General features: G+C 44.0%; 1 protein-coding gene across 6 annotated transcripts in view; it reads right to left on the bottom strand.

Moving 5' to 3' along the window:
- The window catches only part of LOC137383870 (copine-8-like), a 699,632-nt gene that overhangs the window by 569,234 nt on the left and 108,061 nt on the right, over positions 1–22,337 (bottom strand). For all 6 annotated transcript variants that reach the window (XM_068057206.1, XM_068057208.1, XM_068057209.1 and 3 more), the window contains exon 4: positions 21,957–22,003. In XM_068057206.1, the coding sequence (XP_067913307.1) occupies positions 21,957–22,003 (47 nt within the window). The remainder of the gene's footprint in view (positions 1–21,956; positions 22,004–22,337) is intronic.

Raw genomic sequence — 22,337 nt, 5'->3', positions numbered from 1 at the left:
ATGTAAACAGTGGCTGGGATTTTCTCGGAAGGGGAAAAGTCCTGACATCGGGACCATATGTGGATCCCAAGCCCAAGTGGCCAGGCAGCAGGACTGCAACGGCAATCCTCCTGGAGGTGGCCTCTTAAATGGCAGTCGCTGGGCCAGTCATCCAGTTCAAGATGATGGGCATGCTGCTGATGCCACTGGCCCAATCAGAGGTCAGGCAGCTCTGGAGCCTCAGCGAGCCACCTGGAGAAGTGCTAGCTGCTGAGGCAGGACAAAGAACATGAGGATGCCTTAACATAATTAAAAATTAGGTGGTGTGCCCCCTCCAGATGCATCGTTGGGGCTGTGGGAGTGGCCTTTTCTGGCCACAACCCCCTGTTCAGAGCATGAAGCCTCTGGCTCTGATGCAACCAACCCTCACTCACCCCTCTGGGAAGCCACTGTGATGCAGCGAGGGGCTGTTCCACCACTGGCGAAATGTCGGCAGCCTGGGAAAATTGCCCTTAATTGGGCCTTTTAATTATTCAACATGGCTGCCCTTTGAATAAAAGTGGCTGGCACGCAGCACTCCACTGGGGATGTTTCCCAACAGCGGACTGCATCAGAAAGCCGTCCCCGATGTGGTTCCCCAGCATTTTATCAGCCCATCAGCCTTCCAGCCTGTCGCCCTGGGGTCGATAAAATCCTGGTCAGTGTATGAACCCACTGCGTCACCAGATTCCTCCCTTAAAAATATTTTCTACAGGTCTGTAGTTTATAAATCTTATAAAAGGCTTTCAAACTGCAGCTATATTGCCACTTTCACGTCAACAAAAACAGTTTCAAGTGAGCATTAATTTAAAACTCTCAGTATAAGAGGTGGGGTGGGCTTCAAGACTGAAGCTTGTTTTAAACAGTGCTCAGGCAGTTCATTAGATCTCCTGGGCACTTCATGAACATATCATGCCTTCTTAATGCTATTAAAAATGGACAATGTTGCTCACTCTCCCCTGATTTCAACACGCATGGAAAGGCTGCAAGCATACATGCTCAAACTTCTCTTCTTTCGAACAGTGTTGAGGAGCAAGCTACTATCTATCTGAGGACTGGTTCCTTCCTCAAAGTGCAGCATAATTGCAGTTTTAATAAAATATTTTTAGGTCGGCAATTTTGATCGAACTAGATATTTATTTATTACAAGGTCAACAATCACCAAATGCATTGTCAAATCTGAGCAGTTTTCTTCACAAGTGCATTTCCGGCAACCCATATTTCTAGGGATGAAAATACATGTCTGAAGAATTTAATTCCTAAACCAGAAACTGCTGTAAGATGTGACTGCAGCACCCTGCTGAGAGAATCAAGGATGATGGAAGCTTAATGATATTCATATTTATAGTAAAACTGAAAATAGTTCCTAATTAATTCACTTTATCCTATCTATATTATCTGATAACTTCCGAATGATAATCCATATATGTCTGAAACCATCTCATGGTTCTGTCTATTAAAGTTATGACTAAAATGAAATTTAAATCAGTATTTAATTACTGAAGTAATTAAAAGCAATAAGTAAGCAGCACCCTTAATATTCTAAAATCAATATAAAAATGTAGAAATCTTTAAAATCTTAGGGCAGCGCAGTGGTTAGCACCGCAGTCTCACAGCTCCAGCGACCCGGGTTCAATTCTGGGTACTGCCTGTGTTGAGTTTGCAAGTTCTCCCTGTGTCTGCGTGGGTTTTCTCCGGGTGCTCCGGTTTCCTCCCACAAGCCAAAAGACTTGCAGGTTGGTAGGTAAATTGGCCATTATAAATTGCCACTAGTATAGGTAGGTGGTAGGGAAATATAGGGACAGGTGGGGATGTGGTAGGAATATGGGATTAGTGTAGGATTAGTATAAATGGGTGGTTGATGGTCGGCACAGACTCGGTGGGCCGAAGGGCCTGTTTCAGTGCTGTATCTCTAAACTAAACTAAAACTATGTATTTACACTGTCTTCACAAGTACAGGAGTTGATCATTTTTGTTTTAGGTAAGGATATACCACCTTAAGGCAGATAAATTTTGTGTCATCTAAATAAAAATGATTTTTGCTGTGGAAGTCAATTATTTTGACGGATGTTCTTTTCCTATGGGTCACTGAGTTGGCAATTGTGCTAGTATTCCTTCTGCTCAAGGGCTTGATGGGCTAAATGGCCTTTTCTCGATTTGGACTTTGCGTTGATCTTTTTAAACAGAAGCAGAGGAAAATCTACTCAAACCATTTTAATGCTTTGAAAGACACTGCAAGACCTAAAAAGGTAACTTGTGATTGTGTCACAGGAAAAGGACTTGTATGTATATGGAGCCTTTCAAGACCTTCATAGCCAATTAAGTACATTTGAATTGTAGTTACTCTAAAGATAGGGAATTGCAGATCGCAAGGTCGCACAAACAGCATTGAGATACATGACCTAATAATCTCTTAGTGATATCAGTTTAAAGATAAATATTGGCCAAGACACCAAGAGAAGAACTTGTATTGATCTAGGACCATTAACATAGCAAAACGTCCCAATGTCCTTCACAAGAGTGTAATGAAACAGAATTTGACACCAAGCCACGTAAGGAGGTGTTAGGGCAGTTGACCAAAAGCTTAGTCAAAGAAATAGGTTTTAAGGAGTGTCTTAAAGAAGGAAAGCAAGGTACAGAGGCAGAGATATTTAGGGAGGGGCGTAGGCAGCTGAAAGCATTGCCACCAATGGTGGAGCAATTAAAATTGAAGATGTCCAAGAGGGCAAAATTAGAGGAATGCAGATATCTCAAGAGGGTTGTGAGCCTGGAGGATATTACAGAGAGTAAGGGATGGGAGAGGCCACGGACGGATTTGAAAACAATGATGGGTATTTTTAAAATTGAGATTTCTTAACCAGGAGCCAATGTAGGTCAGTAAGCACAGGGGTGATGTATGAACAGGATTTTGTGCGAGTTGGGACACAGGCAGCTGAGTTTTGCATGACCTCAAGTTTACAGAGGGTAGAACATGGGAGGTCACTAAACTTGGATTAGCGAAGTCTAGAGGTAACAAAGGTTTCAACTGCAGATGCACTGAGGCAGAGACAACTGATGTTAGAGGTGAAAATAGGCAGTCTTAGTGATGGCTTGGCTATGTGATTGGAAACTCATCTCTGGGTCAAATATGACACCAAGGTTGAGGACTGTCTGGTTCTGCTGCAGACAATTGCCAAGGAGAGGGATGGAGTCAGTGGTTAGAGAACAGAGTGTTGTAGGATCAGAAGACAATGCCTTTGGTTTTCCCAATATTTTCTGGAGGAAATTTCTATTCATCCAGCACTGGATGCCAGACAAGCAAGGCTGAATTTTTCGGTGCCACCTGTGGGACCCGCTGTCGAGACCAGAAGCAGGAGGCACTGCCACTTGGATGGGGACAGGCTGCAAAGCACAATTATGCAGCGGCCAGCCAATTAACTGCAGATAGGCGAAGGTGGTGTCCAGTAGAGCACTGTGGCAGTGTGAGGTCACACCGCTGGGAGTGCTGACACCATCTTTAAAGGGTTGCCAACACTCTTTTGTAGAGTTGCTGCAGCAAAGAAGCCTGAAAGGGAAAGCAGCAGAAAGCAGGCTGGTGCAACAATAGTGGCATCATGGTTTAGCGATGCCTCCCTACAGGTTCTCCTCCAGGCTACTCTGGCAAGGAGAGAGGTCGTCTTGGCCTGGCATGGGTGGAGCAGATCTGCCACCAGAACAAGCAAGCCTGGATGGAAATCACAGAGGAGGTCAGCAGCCATGGAGTTATCCCTAGAACCTGGCTGCAGTGCCGCAAGATGGTGAATGAGCTCACAATCTGCCAAGGCAGGTAAACCACACTTGGGGACTTGCAGGTGGCGTGGCATAAGGATGAGCTACTTTAGAAAAGAATGCCAACCTAGTCACTGACAATTGGGCTAGTCAGCAGCATTGGCTCTCCTAGGCATGGCAGCATATCAGTGAACGGCCCTGGTCTGTCACAGATGACTCGTGTGCTTCCGCTTCTGAGTAGACGCAAGCAGGAGGCATTCAGTCACCATCCTGGACAGTCAGGCAGCCAACAGCAAAGACATTGCATGCGTCTTTGTCTAGCGACTAACAACGGTCCTCTGTGTGCTTTTAGGAAAAGACAGCACACAATGTGAAGAATAAGGGTAAAGAATGGTGGTGGCATCGAATACTCTTGCTATCCTGATCCCCATGGAGGAAGAGGCACTGGAGCTTGGAGGACAGCATGGGGGCCGTTCCATCGTAGATGGTGAGAAGGGAGTGAAGATATGAGAAAGTGAGTGGCCAAATGGACGGCCACAAGCCACCCTCTGGCGAACAAGCAGCATAGTGCCCATGTATCCACCACAGGTCACATGGAACTACACAGTAGAAATGGACTGACATGACAATGTGCATTATCCACTAATCACTCATCTCTCACACACAGGTCAAAAAGAGAAGAGCAGGCAGCTCAAGAAACCAGAGGACAGCCGTCCACCTCTGAGGAGGAGGTGGATAGCGTCTCGGAGGATGCACCATCACATCATTCCCCCGCACCTTCCTCCAGTGCAGATACTCTCACGTCGGTGAGTATCCATTCACGAGTAGATCTAGGACCACAATCTGGTGAGAACACCACAGATCGCACCCGAGCAGCAGACCGAGGCTGTGACAGCAAAGGTCATTGTCACTTGGAGGACTGTTGGAGGGGCCGGTGACGCTGAACCTCAAGTTGATGACATGTCGCAAGTCAATAGCAAGGCAGCAGCTGGTGGACCTACAGCATGAGGTGAGGTAACATCTAGGGGAGCTTCCAGCAGTTAAGCACATCCTGGTATGGAGAATGGAGGAGTCCATCCAGGGCATGTCTGCTGCCATGTCTCTGGCATGTGAACGGTTGGCTTCCTCATGGCGATCCATGCCTAGACTACACAATGAAGGCTGGAGATGCATGTGGCACTGCATACCAATGCTAACTCCATGAGCATTGTGCAGCAATAGCTTGGTGGTGGGAGTTTAGGGGGGGCAGGGGTAGGGGGCTGAGGTGCCTAGTCACTGCCAGGTCCTCTCACACCTCAGGCAAGCAGGGAGTTACAGAGGTGTGCCTTGAAAGGACAAAGGAGCGGCTGCCTGATGAATTTCGGGGCTCCTCTTAAGGCACAGTGTGGACAGTGACCCCTCTGTCAGTAACACTGGCTCCTCACTCAACTACAATGACAGAGGAGACTCCTGCAATTGTGCAGGAGGCCCTCAACGTGCCATGGCCTTCTAGGCCTCAGGCAGGCAGAGAATGGTGACCAAGGTCACCACAAGACATGGGGCAGCAAAGTCAGCAGCCTGTCTCCATCTCAGCTGACAGGGCAGGGGGGAGCACCACGTAGCAGCACATGGAAGAGATTTAAGAAGAGCACCTAGCTGCACTCAGTTCACAGGTTTCTTTTATTGGAGTCATGGAGCCTTGCAAATGTTTGTTCCACCATTAAATATCTGATGCACCAAGACTGGAGTTCTCATTGCAGTCCTTGGGGTCCGCTTGGACTTCAAGAGGACCCTGGCTCCATCAAAGAGTTTGAAGGGTGGGAGCACATCGCTTAAGGTTCCATGCTGTAGCTTTGTGTCTGACTGGGACCAGGTAAATGGTTAGGTCAATGAAGCAGGCAGCACCAGGGCTGCAAAATGCTGAAGCTTAACTGGACTGCAAGGATCAGTCAGTATGGATCACAGGAACCATTCCTGTATTAGCACATCCCGAGCATGTCTTGCACATCTAGCATGGTGCCTTGCCTGTGATCCTTGGGGCTCCACAGCATCCTGTGCCTAATAATTTTCTTCCATCTCCTCATCGTCACAGGAGGCATCGCGCTCAACGATATCCTCAGGTGTTCAATTGCTTTCCCCTCTGGAGTGCCAGGTTGTGTAGGACACAGTACACCACCACAATATGAGGCACTCTCGCTGGGCATACTGTAGGTCTCCACCAAATCTGTCTAGGCATCTGAACCGCATCTTCAGAAGCCCTATGGCCTGCTCGATGGTCACTCAATTGTGCTGTAGCGGGTTCTGTATCTCTCTTCTGCAGTAGTGCTAGGGTTCCTCTCGGGCATCAGTAGCTACATTTTCACTGGGTAGCCCTCATCACCCAGCATCCATCCTTGAAGGTGCGCCCAGTTTGGCAGGGGTGCCGAAAAATTCTTGCACCCAGGACTGCCTTATAGACATCGTGATGACTTCCCGTGAACCATGCACACACCTGCAGGAAGTGCTTGCAGCTGTCACAGACCAGTTGTCCATTGAGTGAGTTGATGATTGTTGATGAAGGCTGCATGCTGGCCTTGATGGCCACGTGCGTGCAGTTGATGACACCTTGCACATGCCAGCGACTGCACTGAATCCTATAGCCCTCTCAGCCCGACAGTCTGCATCGGTATGTAAGCTGCAGACTGAGATTAGATTAGAAAGTCTAGTTGTACAAGGGGACCAGGATGTCACCGTCAATAAGTCTCTGAAAGCTAACATGTAGGTGCAGCAAGCAATTAGGAAGGCGAATGGTATGTTAACCTTTATCGCAAGAGAATGAGAGTGTGGGAGTAGTGAAGTCTTGCTTCAATTGTATAGAACCTTAATTAGACTGCACCTGGAGTACTGTGTGCAGTTTTAGTCCCCTTATTATTGCCACAGAGAGCGTGCAAAGAAGGTTCACCAGACTTGGTCCCAGGATGGCAGGACTGACCTATAAAGAGATATTGGGGAAACTGGACTTGTATTCTCGAGAGTTTCAAAGAATGAGAGGTTATCTCATTGAAACCTACAAGATACTTAAAAGGGATAGACAGGGTAGATGCAGCTAAGATGCTTTGTCTCCCCTGGTTGGGGAGACTAGAACCAGGGAACACAATTTTAAAATAAGGGGGAAGCCAATTAGGACTGAGATAAGGAGAAATTTCTTTACTCAACAGGTCATGAATTTTTGGAATTCTCTACCCCAGAGGGCTGTGGAAGCTCTGTCATTGAGCATGTTTAAAGCAAAGCAGAGACTGACAGATTTCTAAATACCAATGGCAGAAAGGAATATGGAGATAGTGATGGAAAAAGGCACTGAAGTGGATGATCAGTCATGATCATATTGAATGGCGGAGCAGGCTTGATGGGGTGAATGGGCTAATCCTTCTCCTATGTTCCTAACTCCAGTGGATGCCTGGAATGATCCTGAGGTGTAGAAATTCAGCTCCACAGTGACCTTTATTGCCACTGGCATTGGTTGGCTACCACTTCCAATGGAGGTCAGCTTGGCCTCCAGCATATGTCACAGTTCTGTGATGACCTCCCTGGAGAGGCAGAGTCTTCAGCAACACTGCTGTTCTGACATCTGTAGGTAGCTGAGCTCATGTCTGTAGATCCTCTTTGGTGGGTAATCTCTTCTCCACACAGTAGACTGGTTGCGTGCCCGACGGTACCCATTTTCTCCATTCCCCCCCATTGAGGCTGGTGCGCCTGCTACCCCTCTACCCATGAATGCAGCTCACTCCCTCTGATGCTCCTCCTCGCTGGAGGACCCGAAATCTGAGCAAATGAGACCCATGGCATATAGATTCACTCAGTGCCCAGGGCCTCCTTCCACTCAAATAAAGGCCAGCGGCATCGATATGGCATTTTGGCAGTATGCCCCCGCAGCTCTGACACCTTTTCCCCTTCTCCCCACTGACTATGCCAATGCTCACATTGTTTCCCCCTCCCTGCCAAGGCTCGCCAGTGCTTACAATGGTTACTGTTTGGAGCCAGAACTGACCTCCCACTTGCTCACTGCCTCGTTATACTTGGCGAGACTCTGAAATTCCATGGATTATGTACAGTCCTGAAAAAAATCCCTCATAAAAGTTTGGGTAATTGCTTTTTAAACAAGCTTAATTACCTGCCCACCACATGCAAGCACGACCTTACCCCACCATGCCAATCGCTCTTCGCAATATTTCTTTCCGACATGGGGCTTCCACCCCAGCGTCTTTTGACCCAAATATTCTGACCCCTCCCATCTCCCAGTCTGCCTCCAACAGGCCTGGAAAATTCAGTCTGCTGTCTCATAATTTAGAGACAGTGGAGGGATCGAGAGGTGGCGTGGTAGAGCTAGGTGTGCATGTGGAAACTGATTAATTTTTGGAGATGCCGCCGGGGGGGAAGCATGTAAGAAAGAAATAGTAGGGGGTCATGGATAAATCTTTCGGGGACACCAGTGGTAACAGTGCAGGAGCAGCAAGAGAAGCCATTGCAGGTTCTCTGGCTACGACCGGATAAATCGGGAGAGTTTACATTCGCTACAGTCACATATGTTGTCATTTGAACTCCCCTGCTATTCTTCAATAGAGCCACAGGACCTTTCATGTCCATCCGAAGGGGCAGACAGAAACTCAGTTTAACATCTCATCTGAAGAGAGCAGCGCCGGCAGTGCAGCACTCAGTCAATACTGCACTGGGAAATTTGCTAGTCTGGATTATGAATTCAAGTCTCTGGAGTGTACCTTGAACCCAAAATATTGCGACCCAGAGATGAGAGTGCTACCACTCAGCCAAGGTTGACATCTGTGCGGAACCTGTAATAGAACAGAGGTCCCTCCCTTTTAAAGATAATGGAATCAATAATTGATATTCCACGGCAGCACTCATCTCCATTGCCCTTCGCCTACCAGCAATAGCAGCTGACGCTGGAACACCTAATCTGTCAGCTCATCTTGCCCAAAGTGAGGCAATAGACAGAGCTAGTGCAAAACGGTCAGTAATACAACCCCCCCATTTAAAGAGGTGAGCAGTACAGGCAGCACTCCATCTCCAGTGATCCTCTTGGAAACCTTAATGGAGCTGCAGACTTTATAATCAAAAGCAGTACACACTCCTTAACCAGTGAAACACATGTTGAATGCAATGTTGTCTGGTGCAGTAGCCATGAAAATTTCACAAGGCATGGCTGTTCCAAAAGAAAATTCCACTTTGTGTTTTCAGGGAAATGGTATATTATGCAAGCGTCTAATCACATCTGTCTGCTAACCACTAGTCTTTTGTTTGTGTTTTATGTTGAGAAGCAATTAAGTTCTTGAGTCACTGTTAGAACAGCTGCAGGCTCAGTTTCTTCCCAAATGCAGCATCACATTTACAGTGTTTTCAAGCCATACCAAGTCGACGTGACAACCAGCCGAGAAACTGGTCGTCAAACCTCCTATGGTGTGTGCAGCTGTGAGGCAAATCTAAATGTATCTTCACTGCCATTCCAACCTGGCAAATGATCTGTGCCTCGCTTAAGTAGGAACATTGATTTTATTCATTTCACAGCATGGAATTTGCTGTAATCTGCAGCTTGCCAAAATGTGTCACAATGCTCTCTGCTGTATGCATGTGATTTAGGATCTTCATCGTCATCGTGCCTTTTTTATTTTTTAAGTCGATGAGTTACCAAAGAGCCTTTGACTTTTTCGAAATGAAATTTGCTTTTTTGTCTCATCGGAACTCTGAAAATTGTGTCTTTGGAATGGTGAAAATAAATGTTAAGTTTTGGGAGCACGGTGCATTTCCCATTTAAGCCCACTCAGAGCATGATGCTTTAATCCGAAGAACAGAAATGAAGGACTAAATTCTCTCTTCATTCAGAACCAACAAAATTGTATGTGCAATCCCTCACATCATGTTTTCTTTCAGCTGTTGGCTGACATATCAATAAGCAGTTAACACCATGTTTGCTCATTAGAGTTGGCAACCTTCAACGGCCATAATGTCCATTTACATTAGAATGTAAATAGGAGTAATAGATCATACGGCCCCTCACGACTGCTCTGCCATGCAATACAATCATGGCTGATCTTCTGCCTTAACTCCACTTTCCCGCCCCCTCCCCATATCCCTGGTTTCCATGAGACACCAGCGGTCGGATTTTCAAAGGTCTGCAGGGTCGGAACCCGGTGCGGGCAGGATTTCGAAATTGCAGTCCCGGAGGTCATCTCCGGATCCCAATGCCTTTGGAACAGTTTTGAAATGGAAGGGGAAATGCCCACCAATTAACAGCCCCTAAGCTCCTCAAGGAGCTTAAGGGGCCTGTGCACTCATGATTAGAATATTCAATTTTTAATTCAGTGAAAATAAACAGTCTGGTGCACGTTAGTGTACAGCAGTCAAGTTCATTGCAGGGTCATCGAAAACTTCCTCTCCATTTCATTTAAGTTGACCTTTCCTAGACCTACTTGCACCAGTTTGGACACTCTATCATCTAGCTTGCATAGCTACTTCCATCCCCAGGGACACTGCAGGCCCTCTCAGGAGCTGCCGGCTATCTTCAGCAAGGCTTTGGCATCCTGAATATGGCTGCCACCTGCCTTTGCTGCTGGCACCAAGCAAGCAGCTTTCACCTCCTGGAGAAGCTCAGTGCCTCTAAATGAGCACCGAGCTCGCCTCCTGCTCAATTAGGGCATTTACATTTAAAAATAGCGTCGCAAGAGTGACGCAGCTCAGGGTTGGGGTCAGGACACTGCTTTGAAAATCTGACCCCAAAAATCTGTATCTTAACCTTCAATGTACTCAATGATGGAGCATTTCTCCTCATCTCAATCCTAAATGATAAACCACTTGCATTAAGACTGTGCCTCCATGTTCTAGATTCCCCAGCCAAGGGAAACAAATGCCAGTGGCTACCCGGTCAAGCCCCTTCAAAATTGTGCGTTTTTTTAATGAGATCACCTCATTCTTCTAAACTCCAGAGAGTAAATGTCCAATTTACTCAGCCTTTGATAGGACAACCCTCTCATCCCAGGAACCAATCGAGTGAATCTTCACTATACCACCTCCAATACAATCCTTAGATATCGTGACCAAAACTGCACACAGTACTCCAGGTGTGGTCTCACCAAAGCCCTGTATAATTGTAGAAAGACTTCCTTATCCTTGAACTCCATCACCTTTGCAATAAAAGCCAACATGCCATTTGCTTTCCTAATTGCTTGCTGTACCTGCATGCTAACTTTGTGTTCCTTGTTCAGAGAGACTTGGGCGTACTCATACAACATCATCTATAAGTTTCACACCTTTTAAAAAGTATTCTGCTTTTCTATTCTTGCTGTCAAAGTGAATAATCTCACAGTTCCCCACATTATACTCCATCTGCCAGCTTGTTGCCCACTCAATTCACCTTTCCACATCTCTTTGCAGCCTCTGTGTCCTCCTCATAGCTTCCATGCCCACCTAGCTTTCTATTGTCAGCAAATTTAGAGACATTGCTCCAAGTCTCTAATTCAAAGTCATTAATCTAGATTGTAAATAGCGAGGCCATAGAAGTGATCCTTGCAGCACCCACTAGTTCCAGCCGACCAACTTGAAAATGTTCCGTTTATCCCTATACTCAGCTTCCTGTTCATTAGCCAATCCTCCATCCAGGTTAATAGATTACCCTCAACTCCATGAACCCTTATGAGTATTAACTTTTGGTGTGACACCTTATAGAATGCCTTTTGGAAGTCCAAATATACAATATCTATTGGCTCCTGTTTATCAACCCTACGAGTGACATCCTCAAAAAACTCTAATAGATTTGTCAAACACAATTTTCCTTCTGTAAAAGCATGTTGACTCTGAAAATCATAGTAAGATCAGACAAAATGCATTGTTTAAGGCTTCCTTAATAATAGATTCCAGCACTTTCCCAATAACTGATATCAGACTAAGTGGCCTGTAGTTTTGTGTTTCCTGTCTCCCTCCTTTCTTGACTATAAGTCTTACATTTGCGAATTGCCAATTCACAGAGACCATTCTAGAATCTAGGGAATTTTTAGAAAATCATTCATATTTGTGTGAATTAACATTGAGATTTTAGGTGTCAAAAAGGAATGCATCAGTATCAAATTTTATCTCAATGACTCAAATGCCTTAGGTCCCAGGCATTTGCAAAAAAATTAAATTGAGTATGCATTTGTATATTTTTGGGCATTGCAATTCTATTAATTAAATCTGATTTACATTTGGAAATTCAGCTCATTATATAACATTGTCCCTATAGTTCAAAACAAGAGAATGAACATGCATTTATAGAGCGTATTTGACTCTCAGGGTATGTCACAGCACTTGTTACGACCAGGTGAGAAAGAGGTCTAGGGTTCCCTTTTAGCCTTCATCTGGTCTTACTGTAACAGGGTTTAATTTTAAACACACTGTTAACTCCCCCTTGGTGAATCCTTGGTGACCACTTTCCAAATATAAAGCAAAGAAACCAGCACAAACAGGCTTTCTTAGGTTTAAAGAAGTTAAAATTTGTTAAACAAACTTTAATTCAGTTAACGCCTACGGATACATGCCACACCCCACGCTAGCATGCATACGTGAAACACACATGCGCATAGAGACAGAAAAGCGAAGAAAAATAAAGTGGAAAGGTTTGAGGCAATTTCTGAAGAGTTGTTGTTGCAGTTCTTTGAGCTCATTGCACACTGCTTGATTGTAGGTAGATCTTGCTTTTCGTTGGGGCCCATTATTCTCCTTAAACCTTGTTCACTGTATGAGACTTTTCCCTCTTAGGATTCATGTGTCTTCAGTGGATTCAGAGGCTTGTGGGAAAGAGATGGGAGCAGACAGGAGAGAGATCTTCAGTCCAGGAGCAAACAGCTTTCTGCCGAAACTGTTTGCACAAATTCAAAAAAAAACAGGTTGCCCAGCAGGTTAGTCATGTGACTAGCTGGTTTGACCATGTCCATTTGTGTATTCGGCCATCTTAGCAGTCAACCTGGAATGCAAGCTTCCCCACCTTCAAAGTCTGGTGATCAAAAGTCCATTGTGGCTTGAATGTCAGGGAATGGCTGCTTTGTCCTTCCAAACACTGTCTGTTAATGTGCAAACGTCCTTTCCAGCCAAAGCTGATCTGTTCAACAAGTCCTCTCAACTCCAGTAACAGTTTAAAATCAATGTTCATAACAAAATCAATGTGCCTCATTCTTGGCAGGTGGGGGCCTAACATGACACACTTCACAGACAATAAAGTGTAGTTTATGGTGCAACTTAGGAAACACGACAACCAAATTTCACACAGCAAGGTCCCACAACAGCATTGATAATGACAATTGTTTTAAGCAATGTTGCTTGAGGATAAATATTACCAGGGATGCAAGAATTGGATTTTTCTGAAACTTGGAGTGTATACTAATTAGAGAAAAAGAATATCATGTTAACTTGACTTGATTTTCATATACGAACATACAAATTAGGAGCAGGAAGGCCACTCTGTCCCTCGAGTCTGCTCCGCTATTCAACAAGATCATGGCTGATCTGATTGGAACCTCAACGTCACATTCCTGCCTACCCCCAAAAACCTCTCACCCCCTTTCTTGTCAAGAATCTATCTACCTCTGCTTTAAAAATACTCAAAGACTCCACCTCCACTGCCTTTTGAGGAAGAAAGGTCCAAAGACTCACGACCCTCAAAGAAATAATTTCTCCTCATCTCAGTCTTAAATGGCAACCTCTTATTTTTAAATAGTGACCCCTAGTTGTAGATTCTCCCACAAAAGGAAACAACTTTTCCAAATCCACCCTCAGACTCCTCAGGATCTTCTATGTTTCTATCAAGTTGCCTCTTCCTCTTCTAAACTTCATCGGATACAACCCTAGCCTGTCCAACCTTGCCTCATAAGACAACCAGCCCATTCCAGGTATTAGTCCAGTAAACCTTCTCTGAACTGCTTCCAGCGCATTTACATCCTTCCTTAAATAAGGAGATCAATACTGTACACAGTACTCCAGATGTGGTCTCACCAATGCCCTGTATATCTGAAGCATAACCTCCCTACTTTTGTATTCAATCCCCCTAACAATAACATTCTATTAGCTTTCCTAATTACTTGCTGCACCTGCATACTAACTTTTTGCGACTCATGCACTAGGACATCCAGATCCCTCTGCATCTCAGAGCTCAGCATTTTCTCACCATTTAGATAATATGCTGTTTTTTTTATTCTTCCTGCCAAAATGGACAATTTCACATTTTCCCCACATTATACTCCATTTGCCAGATCTTTGTCAGCTCACTTCACCTGCCTATATCCCTTTGTAGCCACTAGTCCTCTTCACAATTTACTTTCCTACCTATCTTTTGGTCATCATCAAACTTAGCAACCATACCTTCGGTCCCTTCTGCCAAGCAATTGATATAAATTGTAAAAAGTTGAGGTCCCAGTGCAGAACCCTGTCGCACACCACTCATTACATATTGCCAACCAGAAAATTACCCATTTATGCCTACTGTTTCCAGTTATCTCGCCAATCTTCTATCCATGCCAGTATTTTACCCCCGACACCATGAGCATTTATTTTCCACAATAACCTTTGATGTGGCATTATATCAAATGCCTTCTGGAAATCTGAGCACTGTACATTCACCAGTTTCCCTTTATCTCCAGCACATGTTACTTCTTCAAAGGACTCCAATAAATTGATTAAACATGATTTTCCTTTCCCATGTTGACTCTGCCTAATTACCTTGAATTTTTAAAAGTTTTTTATTCACTCATGGGATGTGGGCGTCGCTGGCTCAGCCAGCATTTGTTACCCATCCCTAATTGCCCTGGAGAAGGTGGTGGTGAGTTGCCTTCTTGAACAGCTGCAGTGCATGCGAGGTAGGGACACCCACAGTGCTGTTAGGAAGGGAGTTCCAGGATTTTGAGCCAGCGACAGTGAAGGAATGATGATATAGTTCCAAGTCAGGATGGTGTGTGGCTTGGAGGGGAACTTGCAAGTGGTGGGGTTCCCAACCATTTGCTGCCCTTGTGCTTCTAGGTGGTAGAGGTGACAGGTTTGGAAGGTGCTGTTTAAGGAGCCTTGGTGCGTTGCGGCAGTGCATCTTGTAGCTGGTACACACTGCTGCCACTGTGCGTCGGTGGTGGAGGAAGTGATGTTTGCAGATGGGGTGCCAATCAAGCAGCCTGTTTTGTCCTGGCTGTCGAGCTTCTTGAGTGTTGTTGGAGCTGCACCCATCCAGCCAAGTGGAGAGTATTCCATCACACCCCTGACTTGTGCCTTGTAAATGGTGGACAGGCTTTGGGGAGTCAGGTGGTGAGTTACTCGTCGCAGGATTCCTAGCCTCTGATCTGCTCTTGTAGCCACTATATGTATATGGCTACTCCAGTTCAGTTTCTGGTCAATGGTAACTCCCAGGATGTTGATCATGGGGGTTCAGCGATGGTAGTGCCATTGAACGTCAAGGGCAGATGGTTAGATTCTTTCTTGTTGGAGATGGTCATTGCATGGCACTTCGGTGGCACGAATGTTGCTTGCCATTTATCAGCCCAAGCCTGGATGTTGTCCAGGTCTTGCTGCATTTCTACACTGACTACTTCGGTAATTGAGGAGTCGCAAATGAACATTGTGCAATCCTCAGTGAACATCCCCACTTCTGACCTTATGATTGAAGGAAGGTCATTGATGAAGCAACTGAAGGTGGTTGGGCCTAGGACACTACCCTAAGGAACTCCTGCAGTGATGTCCTGGAGCTGAAATGTTTGACCTCCAACAACCACAACCATTTCCAACCAGCGGAGAGTTTTTCCCGATTCCCATTGACTTCAGTTTTGCTAGGGCTCCTTGATGCCATACGCAATCAAATGCTGCCTTGATGTCAAGCGCAGTCACTCTCGCTTCACCTCGAGTTCAGCTCTTTTGTCCATGTTTGAACCAAGGCCATAATGAGGTCAGAAGCTGGGTGGCCTGCTGGAATCCAAACTGAGTGTCACTGAGCAGGTTATTTATAAGCAAGTGCCACTTGATAGCACTGTCGATGACACCTTTCATCACTTTACTGATGATTGAGACTGATGGGGCGGTAATTGGCCAGGTTGGACTTGTCCTGCTGTGCGTGTCAGGACATACTTGGGCAATTTTCACATTGCTGGGTAGATACCAGTGTTGTAGCTGTACTGGAATTCTTGGCTAGGGGTGCAGCAAGTTCTGGAGCACAGGTCTTCAGTACTATTTCCGCAATGTTGTCAGGGCCCATAGTGTTTGCAATATCCAGTGCCTTCAGTCGTTTCTTGATATCACACGGAGTGAATCGAATTGGCTGAAGACTGGCATCTGTGATGCTGGGGACTTCAGGAGGAGGCCGAGAGGAATCATCAACTCGGCACTTCTGGTTGAAGATTGTTGCAAATGCTTCAGCCTTATCTTTTGCACTGATGTGTTGGGCTCCCCCATCGTTGAGGATGGGGATATTTGTGGAACCACCTCCTCCACTTAGTTGTTTAATTGTCCACCGCCATTCACGACTGGATGTGGCAGGACTGCAGAGTTTAGATCTGATCTGTTGGTTATGGGATCACTTAGCTGTCTATCACATGCTGCTTACACAGTTTGGCACACAGGTAGTCCTGACTTGTAGCTTCACCAGGTTGACACCTCATTTTGAGGTATGCCTGGTGCTGCTCCTGGCATGCCCTCCTGCACTCTTCATTGAACCAGGGTTGGTCTCCTGGCTTGATGGCAATGGTAGAGTGGGGGATATGCCATGCCATGAGGTTACATATTATGGTTGAGTACAATTCTGCTGCTGCTGATGGCCCACAGTGCCTCATGGATGCCCAGTTTTGCATTGCTGGATCTGTTCAAAATTTATCCCATTTAGTACAGTGGTAGTGCCACACAACGATAGAGGGTACCTCAAAGTGAAGGCGGGACTTCGTCTCCACAAGGACTGTGCGGTAGTCACTCCTACCAATACTGTTATGGCCAGATGCATCTGCGGCAGACAGATTGGTGAGGAAGAGGTCAAGTATGTTTTTCTCTCTTGATGGTTCCCTCACCATCCGCTGCAGACCCCGTCTAGCAGCCTTTAGGATTCAGCCTCATTGGTCAGTAGTGTTGCTACCGAGCCACTCTTGCTGATGGACATTGAAGTCCCCCACCCAGAATATATTTTGCGTCCTGGCCACCCTCAGTGCTTCCTCCAAGTAGTGTTCAACATGGAGGAGTACTGATTCAACAGCGGAGGGAGGGCAGTAGGTGGTAATCAGCAGGAGGTTTCCTTGCCCATGTTTGATCTGATGCCATGAGACTTCATAGGGTCCGGAGTCGATGTTGAGGACTCCCAGGGAGACTCCCTCCGACTGTATACCTCTGTGCCGCCACCTCTGCTGGGTCTATCCTGTTGGTGGGACATGACATACCTGGGGAGTGAGATGGCGGTGTCTGTAAGGTATGATTCCGTAACTAGTTGCTTGACTAGTCTATGAGACAGCTCTCCCAATTTTGGCACAAACCCCCAGAAGTTAGTAAGTTGGACTTTGCAGGGTTGGCAGGGCTGGCTTTGCCGTCGTTGTTTCCGATGCCTATGTCGATGCCAGGTGGTCCGTCCGGTTTCATTTTTTATTGACTTCGTTGCGGTTAGATACAATTGAGTGGCTTGCTCGGCCATTTCAGAGGGCATTTAAGAGTCAACCACATTGCTGTGGGTCTGGAATCACACTTCACTCAGACCAGGTAAGGATAGCAGATTTCCTTCCCTAAAAGACATTAGTGAACCAGATGGGTTTTTACAACAATTAGACTAGGTTTTAATTCCAGATTTATTCATTGAATTAAAATTCCAGCTTCTGCTACGGTGACATTCAAATCCATGTCCCCAGCGCAATACCTTGGGTCTCTGGGTTACTAGTCCAGTGACAATACCACTACGCCACCGCCTCCCCTGCTATAAGTGCCCTGCTTTAGCGCCTTTAGTCATAAGCTTCTAACATTTTCCCTATGACGGAAATTAAGCCAACTGGCCTGTAGTTTCCTGCTTTCTGTCTCCCTCCCTTTTTGAATAAAGGAGTTACATTGGCTATTTTCCAATCTAATGGAACTTTCCCAGAACCTAGGAAATATTGGAAAATTAAAACCAACGCATCAACTATCTCACTAGCCACTTCTTTTGAGACCCTAGGATGAAGTCATCAGGACCCAAGGGCTTGTCAGCAGTTCTAAGAATCTATCCCAAAAATATTCCAGGAATTCCTCATCTAAGCTATCTTTGTCCATCCGATTTTTCCAGTCTATATGTAGATTAAAATCCATGATTGTTGCAGTAACTTTTGGACATGCTGTCATTATTTCTTCCTTTATACCCTGTCCTACAGTGTGCTTAATGTTAGGGGGCCTGTACACCACTCCTACAAATGACTTATTGCCTTGATTATTTCTCATCTTGACCCAAACCACTTTTACATCCTGGTTTCCTGAACTTAGGTCACCCTTCTCTATTGCACTTATACCAGCATTAATTAACAGAGCCACCCCTCCACCTTCTTCTAGCTTCCTGTCCTTCCTAGATGTCATGTGCAAATCTAATGATAAAATAGATTTTGTTCTGTAAGTTAATTACCATAAATATCTAGTGCACAGGCAAATACTACCTTTAAAAAAAAATGGAGGCTAGATTTCTATATCTTTATCAGATCCTTTAAAGATATTTATTCAAGAAAATAACCATTAACTGGAGGTGACGCCCACCTTCCTTTCACACGCTTAGCCACTAATTCTAGGATGCCAGGCCATGAGTGGTGATTGTGGTTGTAGAAATGTCATGGAAAATTACAATTTCCACTGCCACTTGTGTTTGTGCTGACATACTGAATGGACAATTTGTCCTGTTCTCCTTGTGGTCTGTTGAAAATCATACATTCTGTTCAGTAAATTATCAGTTCTTGAGCCCATTTCTAATTTTTATCCATATTAAAAACCTTCATAAACTGACTTGAATGTAATTGTCCAAGTCAAAACATAATTTGATTTCATCATTATGAAAACGATCACACTGATCTACATAATGATCAATGAAATAGTTAACCCATGGCTTGGCGTGCCCACCACATTTGACGCAAAGACACCCGTAATTTGGGCACAAAACAATTATGAGGCCAGAGATTTTGGGCATAAGTGAGTTACTTGTGTTACTACAATATACCCAAGTCTGCTTGATTTTTTAAATCCATTCATCAAACCCTCCCAAATGAACACAGCTGGCCATGCCCTAGCTCTCAATGAGTATCCTTATGCTTGCTTGGGTGGGTTGGGGGGTGGTGCAGCCTTTCAACACCAAACTGATATTAGGAGCAACAGGGAACAAAGACATTTTTCTGGTATATTAATGCAAATTTTGGAGCATTTAAAAAGCATTGTACTGACACCTGCTTTGTTTCCTTTCATGCATTTTTATGGCACAAAGTTACATCACATTAAAAATCGAAGAGCTTCCCCAATTGCAGGCTCTTAAATTTGTCAGATGTGCACGATTGAAGATTAACTGTGTTGAAACTTAAATTTTAATGTTGATAGATGAACTATACTGTTGTGGGTTTGGCATTTCCTTGGACCCTGATTGTTTACACTGATTTATGACCATTTTAAATTCGGGCATCATCTAATGAGATTGGGAGGATACACGTGTATAAGCAGACATCAGAAAATGGACGCAACTTGGCATATAGTTTCAGGTCTAACTTCTGGGTTCTGCCCAAGAAAGAAATTCTTGGTTCACATTTCCTGCGAAACTTGATGATCTGTAATTTGATATACTTCGATAAATGTTTCATCCAAACTTCAATATCACTGAGGTATACACTAATAACGCGCACAGATTTTGCTGTTAAAAGGATGGGAAACTCAAGCAAGGTTATGGTCTGTGAAAATCCCAGCAGATAATAAAAGTGGCTAACTGCTGTGTGAATAATGGAGGCTTTAGTGCACCAATATTGAAAAACATCTGGGTCAAACTCCAACCTCATTAAGTGAAGCTCCATTAAAAATTCGTAATGTATATGAGAATTACTTTAATCGGAGTAAAAGACATGATATTTAAGATACCATATTTAATAAAGGACAACTCATTACTTATCGACACATGCTTTCAAGAGTTCTTGGTCTGCCTTTTTCGCATTATTTCATCTGTTCGACTCATCTATATTTATTTAACGTGCCAATTCTTTCTCCCTGGTGATTTTCTGATTGCTTGTTATTTATGCTTTACTTAAAAAAAAAATCTCAAAGTTTTTGTCTTTCATTATTTATTCTCTTTTTTTATTGTTACGACCCCAGCAGGAGCAACGAACCATCAATTCAGTCCCGTCACTTTACAGGTCGCAGCATATTATTAAGATTTCACACCCAAACAACCAAATTAAACACTCTAGTAAACCTCGGAATAAGACAGACCAAACCAGGTATCTTTAAACAACAACAAATTAACTATTAAAACTAAATCTTAAACACTATTAAGATAAACCTATGTCTAAAGACCTTATAACTTCTTATTTAATCCAACTCCCCATTCTCTCACACACACACACACACACAAAAATACCACTAACCGTTTTTTTTGTGTTTTTTTTTAAATTAGCTGTCTCAAGAAAAAATAAAATAAGTCTTTGTGGATTACGTTCCTGGTGGATGAGGTATTCCAATGTGGAAATAGTCAAAGGCTACTCGAAGTCTTCACATGGATTTAATGCAGTAGTCGATTCTTCATAGGCATTCAACTTTTTGGTTACAGTAGGCATCAACAGTTCCTTCAGCAATACAAATGGTTTCTTGAAATAAGGCAGCTTTTCTTCTTTCTTTAGGGAAGTAACTTGGCTTGTTGCTCCTTGTAGAATTTCAGCGGCGAGAATAAATAGCTCCTTTCTCTTCAGTATGTCTCGCTAGTGAGTGTTTTCAGCCAGTTTTATAGAGTTAAGTGGAAACATTACACCATGTGACCTCTCTCCTGCCGTCGCCTTGGTAACAAAAATGCAGCTGCTGGCACACTGTGCCTTTGAAATTCCAGAACTTTCTCTCCCTTAAAAGGTGCACTGTTTTTAACAGGGTCTTAAAGGTACACACACTGCTTTTAATTTGAGGAGAAAAAATAATTACAAGTCAGTGACATTACATTCAATGTCCATCGTTTATATTTCTTTTCATCTATTTCTTGAATTTTTTCTTAGCACTTTCTGTGGTGTGCAAAACTATCATATTCAAATTCAAGACCACATATTCTACTCACGAATCTACTACCTACTTTAAGATGGTGAGAATTACTGCAAGTCTTTTTCTTCCTCTATCCTGCATGAGAGACTCAAGATCTACACAGACTGGATTTATGAACCTTCTGCCCAGCACTTGCAGCATTCATTTAATCAAAAGCAGTAATGCAAATGTCAATCTAGTGATAGGATATACGGAGATTAAAGACTGCTGCTGACTTACTACCATTAATTGATGCCAGAAATTCTAGCAAGCTAGCTATCCATTTGGCATCCAGGATTTTAGAATGGTGTTTATCTATCTGGTGCAGGTTAAGGCTGTACAAGTGAAATGTTGCTTCGTTGGTACATTTTTAAATCAACACTTAACTCAGCCATAAAATAACTTGAATTACTGTATATACTTTTTTCATATATTAGAAAGAAGCAACATGAATACGGAAAGTAAAGGCCCCAATTTTCACTCCAGACGGGTGACAGAATTGATATGAACCGGACATGCTGCAGAAAATGAGAGATCTGGTCTGAAAGGCTTGACAAGCAAAAAGTACTTCATTTGGAGGGGTAAATGTCTGAATATTTAAGAAAATAATTGTAAGGATTAATTATTCAATTTAGCTATCTCAATCCTGCAAAATTCATACCACATAATCAAGACATTAAACATTCAAATCCTACAACTAGTTCAGAACTAAAAAAATTTCCAGTTGAAACTTGCATTTCATTTGTTTTGATCTATAAAAAAGGTCTAGTTTGCAGCTAGTGGCCATTATTCATTTAGCATCAACAAAAAAATGCTAGTACATGAGCTACAGTTGTTCCATAAAGACAGCTGGAGGGACTATGAAGCAGAGCAGACATAATAGAAGTTACTCTGAGGCAGAGGGGAAATTGGGTACCACCCAATCAGATCAGAGCAGTTTTACCCAACATATATTTTAACATAAAGGGCAAACTCTTTCTTACCTCTCTCCACTGTATTGTTTCAATTCCTTGTACATATAGAACACACACTGTAAAAGAAAAGAAATGTATTTAATCAGAAAAGACACGATAACACATCCCAGTGGAACCTTCTTTAAAAATCCTTAAACGCAGCAAGTAGGAATTTACATTGAATATCTTTGGAGAGATCTAAGTTATAGGTCTGGCTTATGTGCCCAATACAACAAAAGGCATTCTCTGCATAGAGCTGGTTGATGAATGGATGGTATTCTTCAGAGCAGAGCTTTGAGGCGAAGCAGAAAAGGTTTATTTTTAAATTGAATGGAGCAGGTTCTAAGAATATCTCCAAAGTTTCAGTGCAGCATTATTTTTTAGTTCACTGAAGGCCGTAACTTATTTGCT

This window comes from Heterodontus francisci, chromosome 25, assembly GCF_036365525.1.
Source record: "Heterodontus francisci isolate sHetFra1 chromosome 25, sHetFra1.hap1, whole genome shotgun sequence".
Classification (NCBI taxonomy): Eukaryota; Metazoa; Chordata; class Chondrichthyes; order Heterodontiformes; family Heterodontidae; genus Heterodontus; species Heterodontus francisci.
The sequence above is the reverse complement of the archived record's forward strand: the minus strand, read 5'-3'. Positions and strand labels throughout refer to the sequence as shown.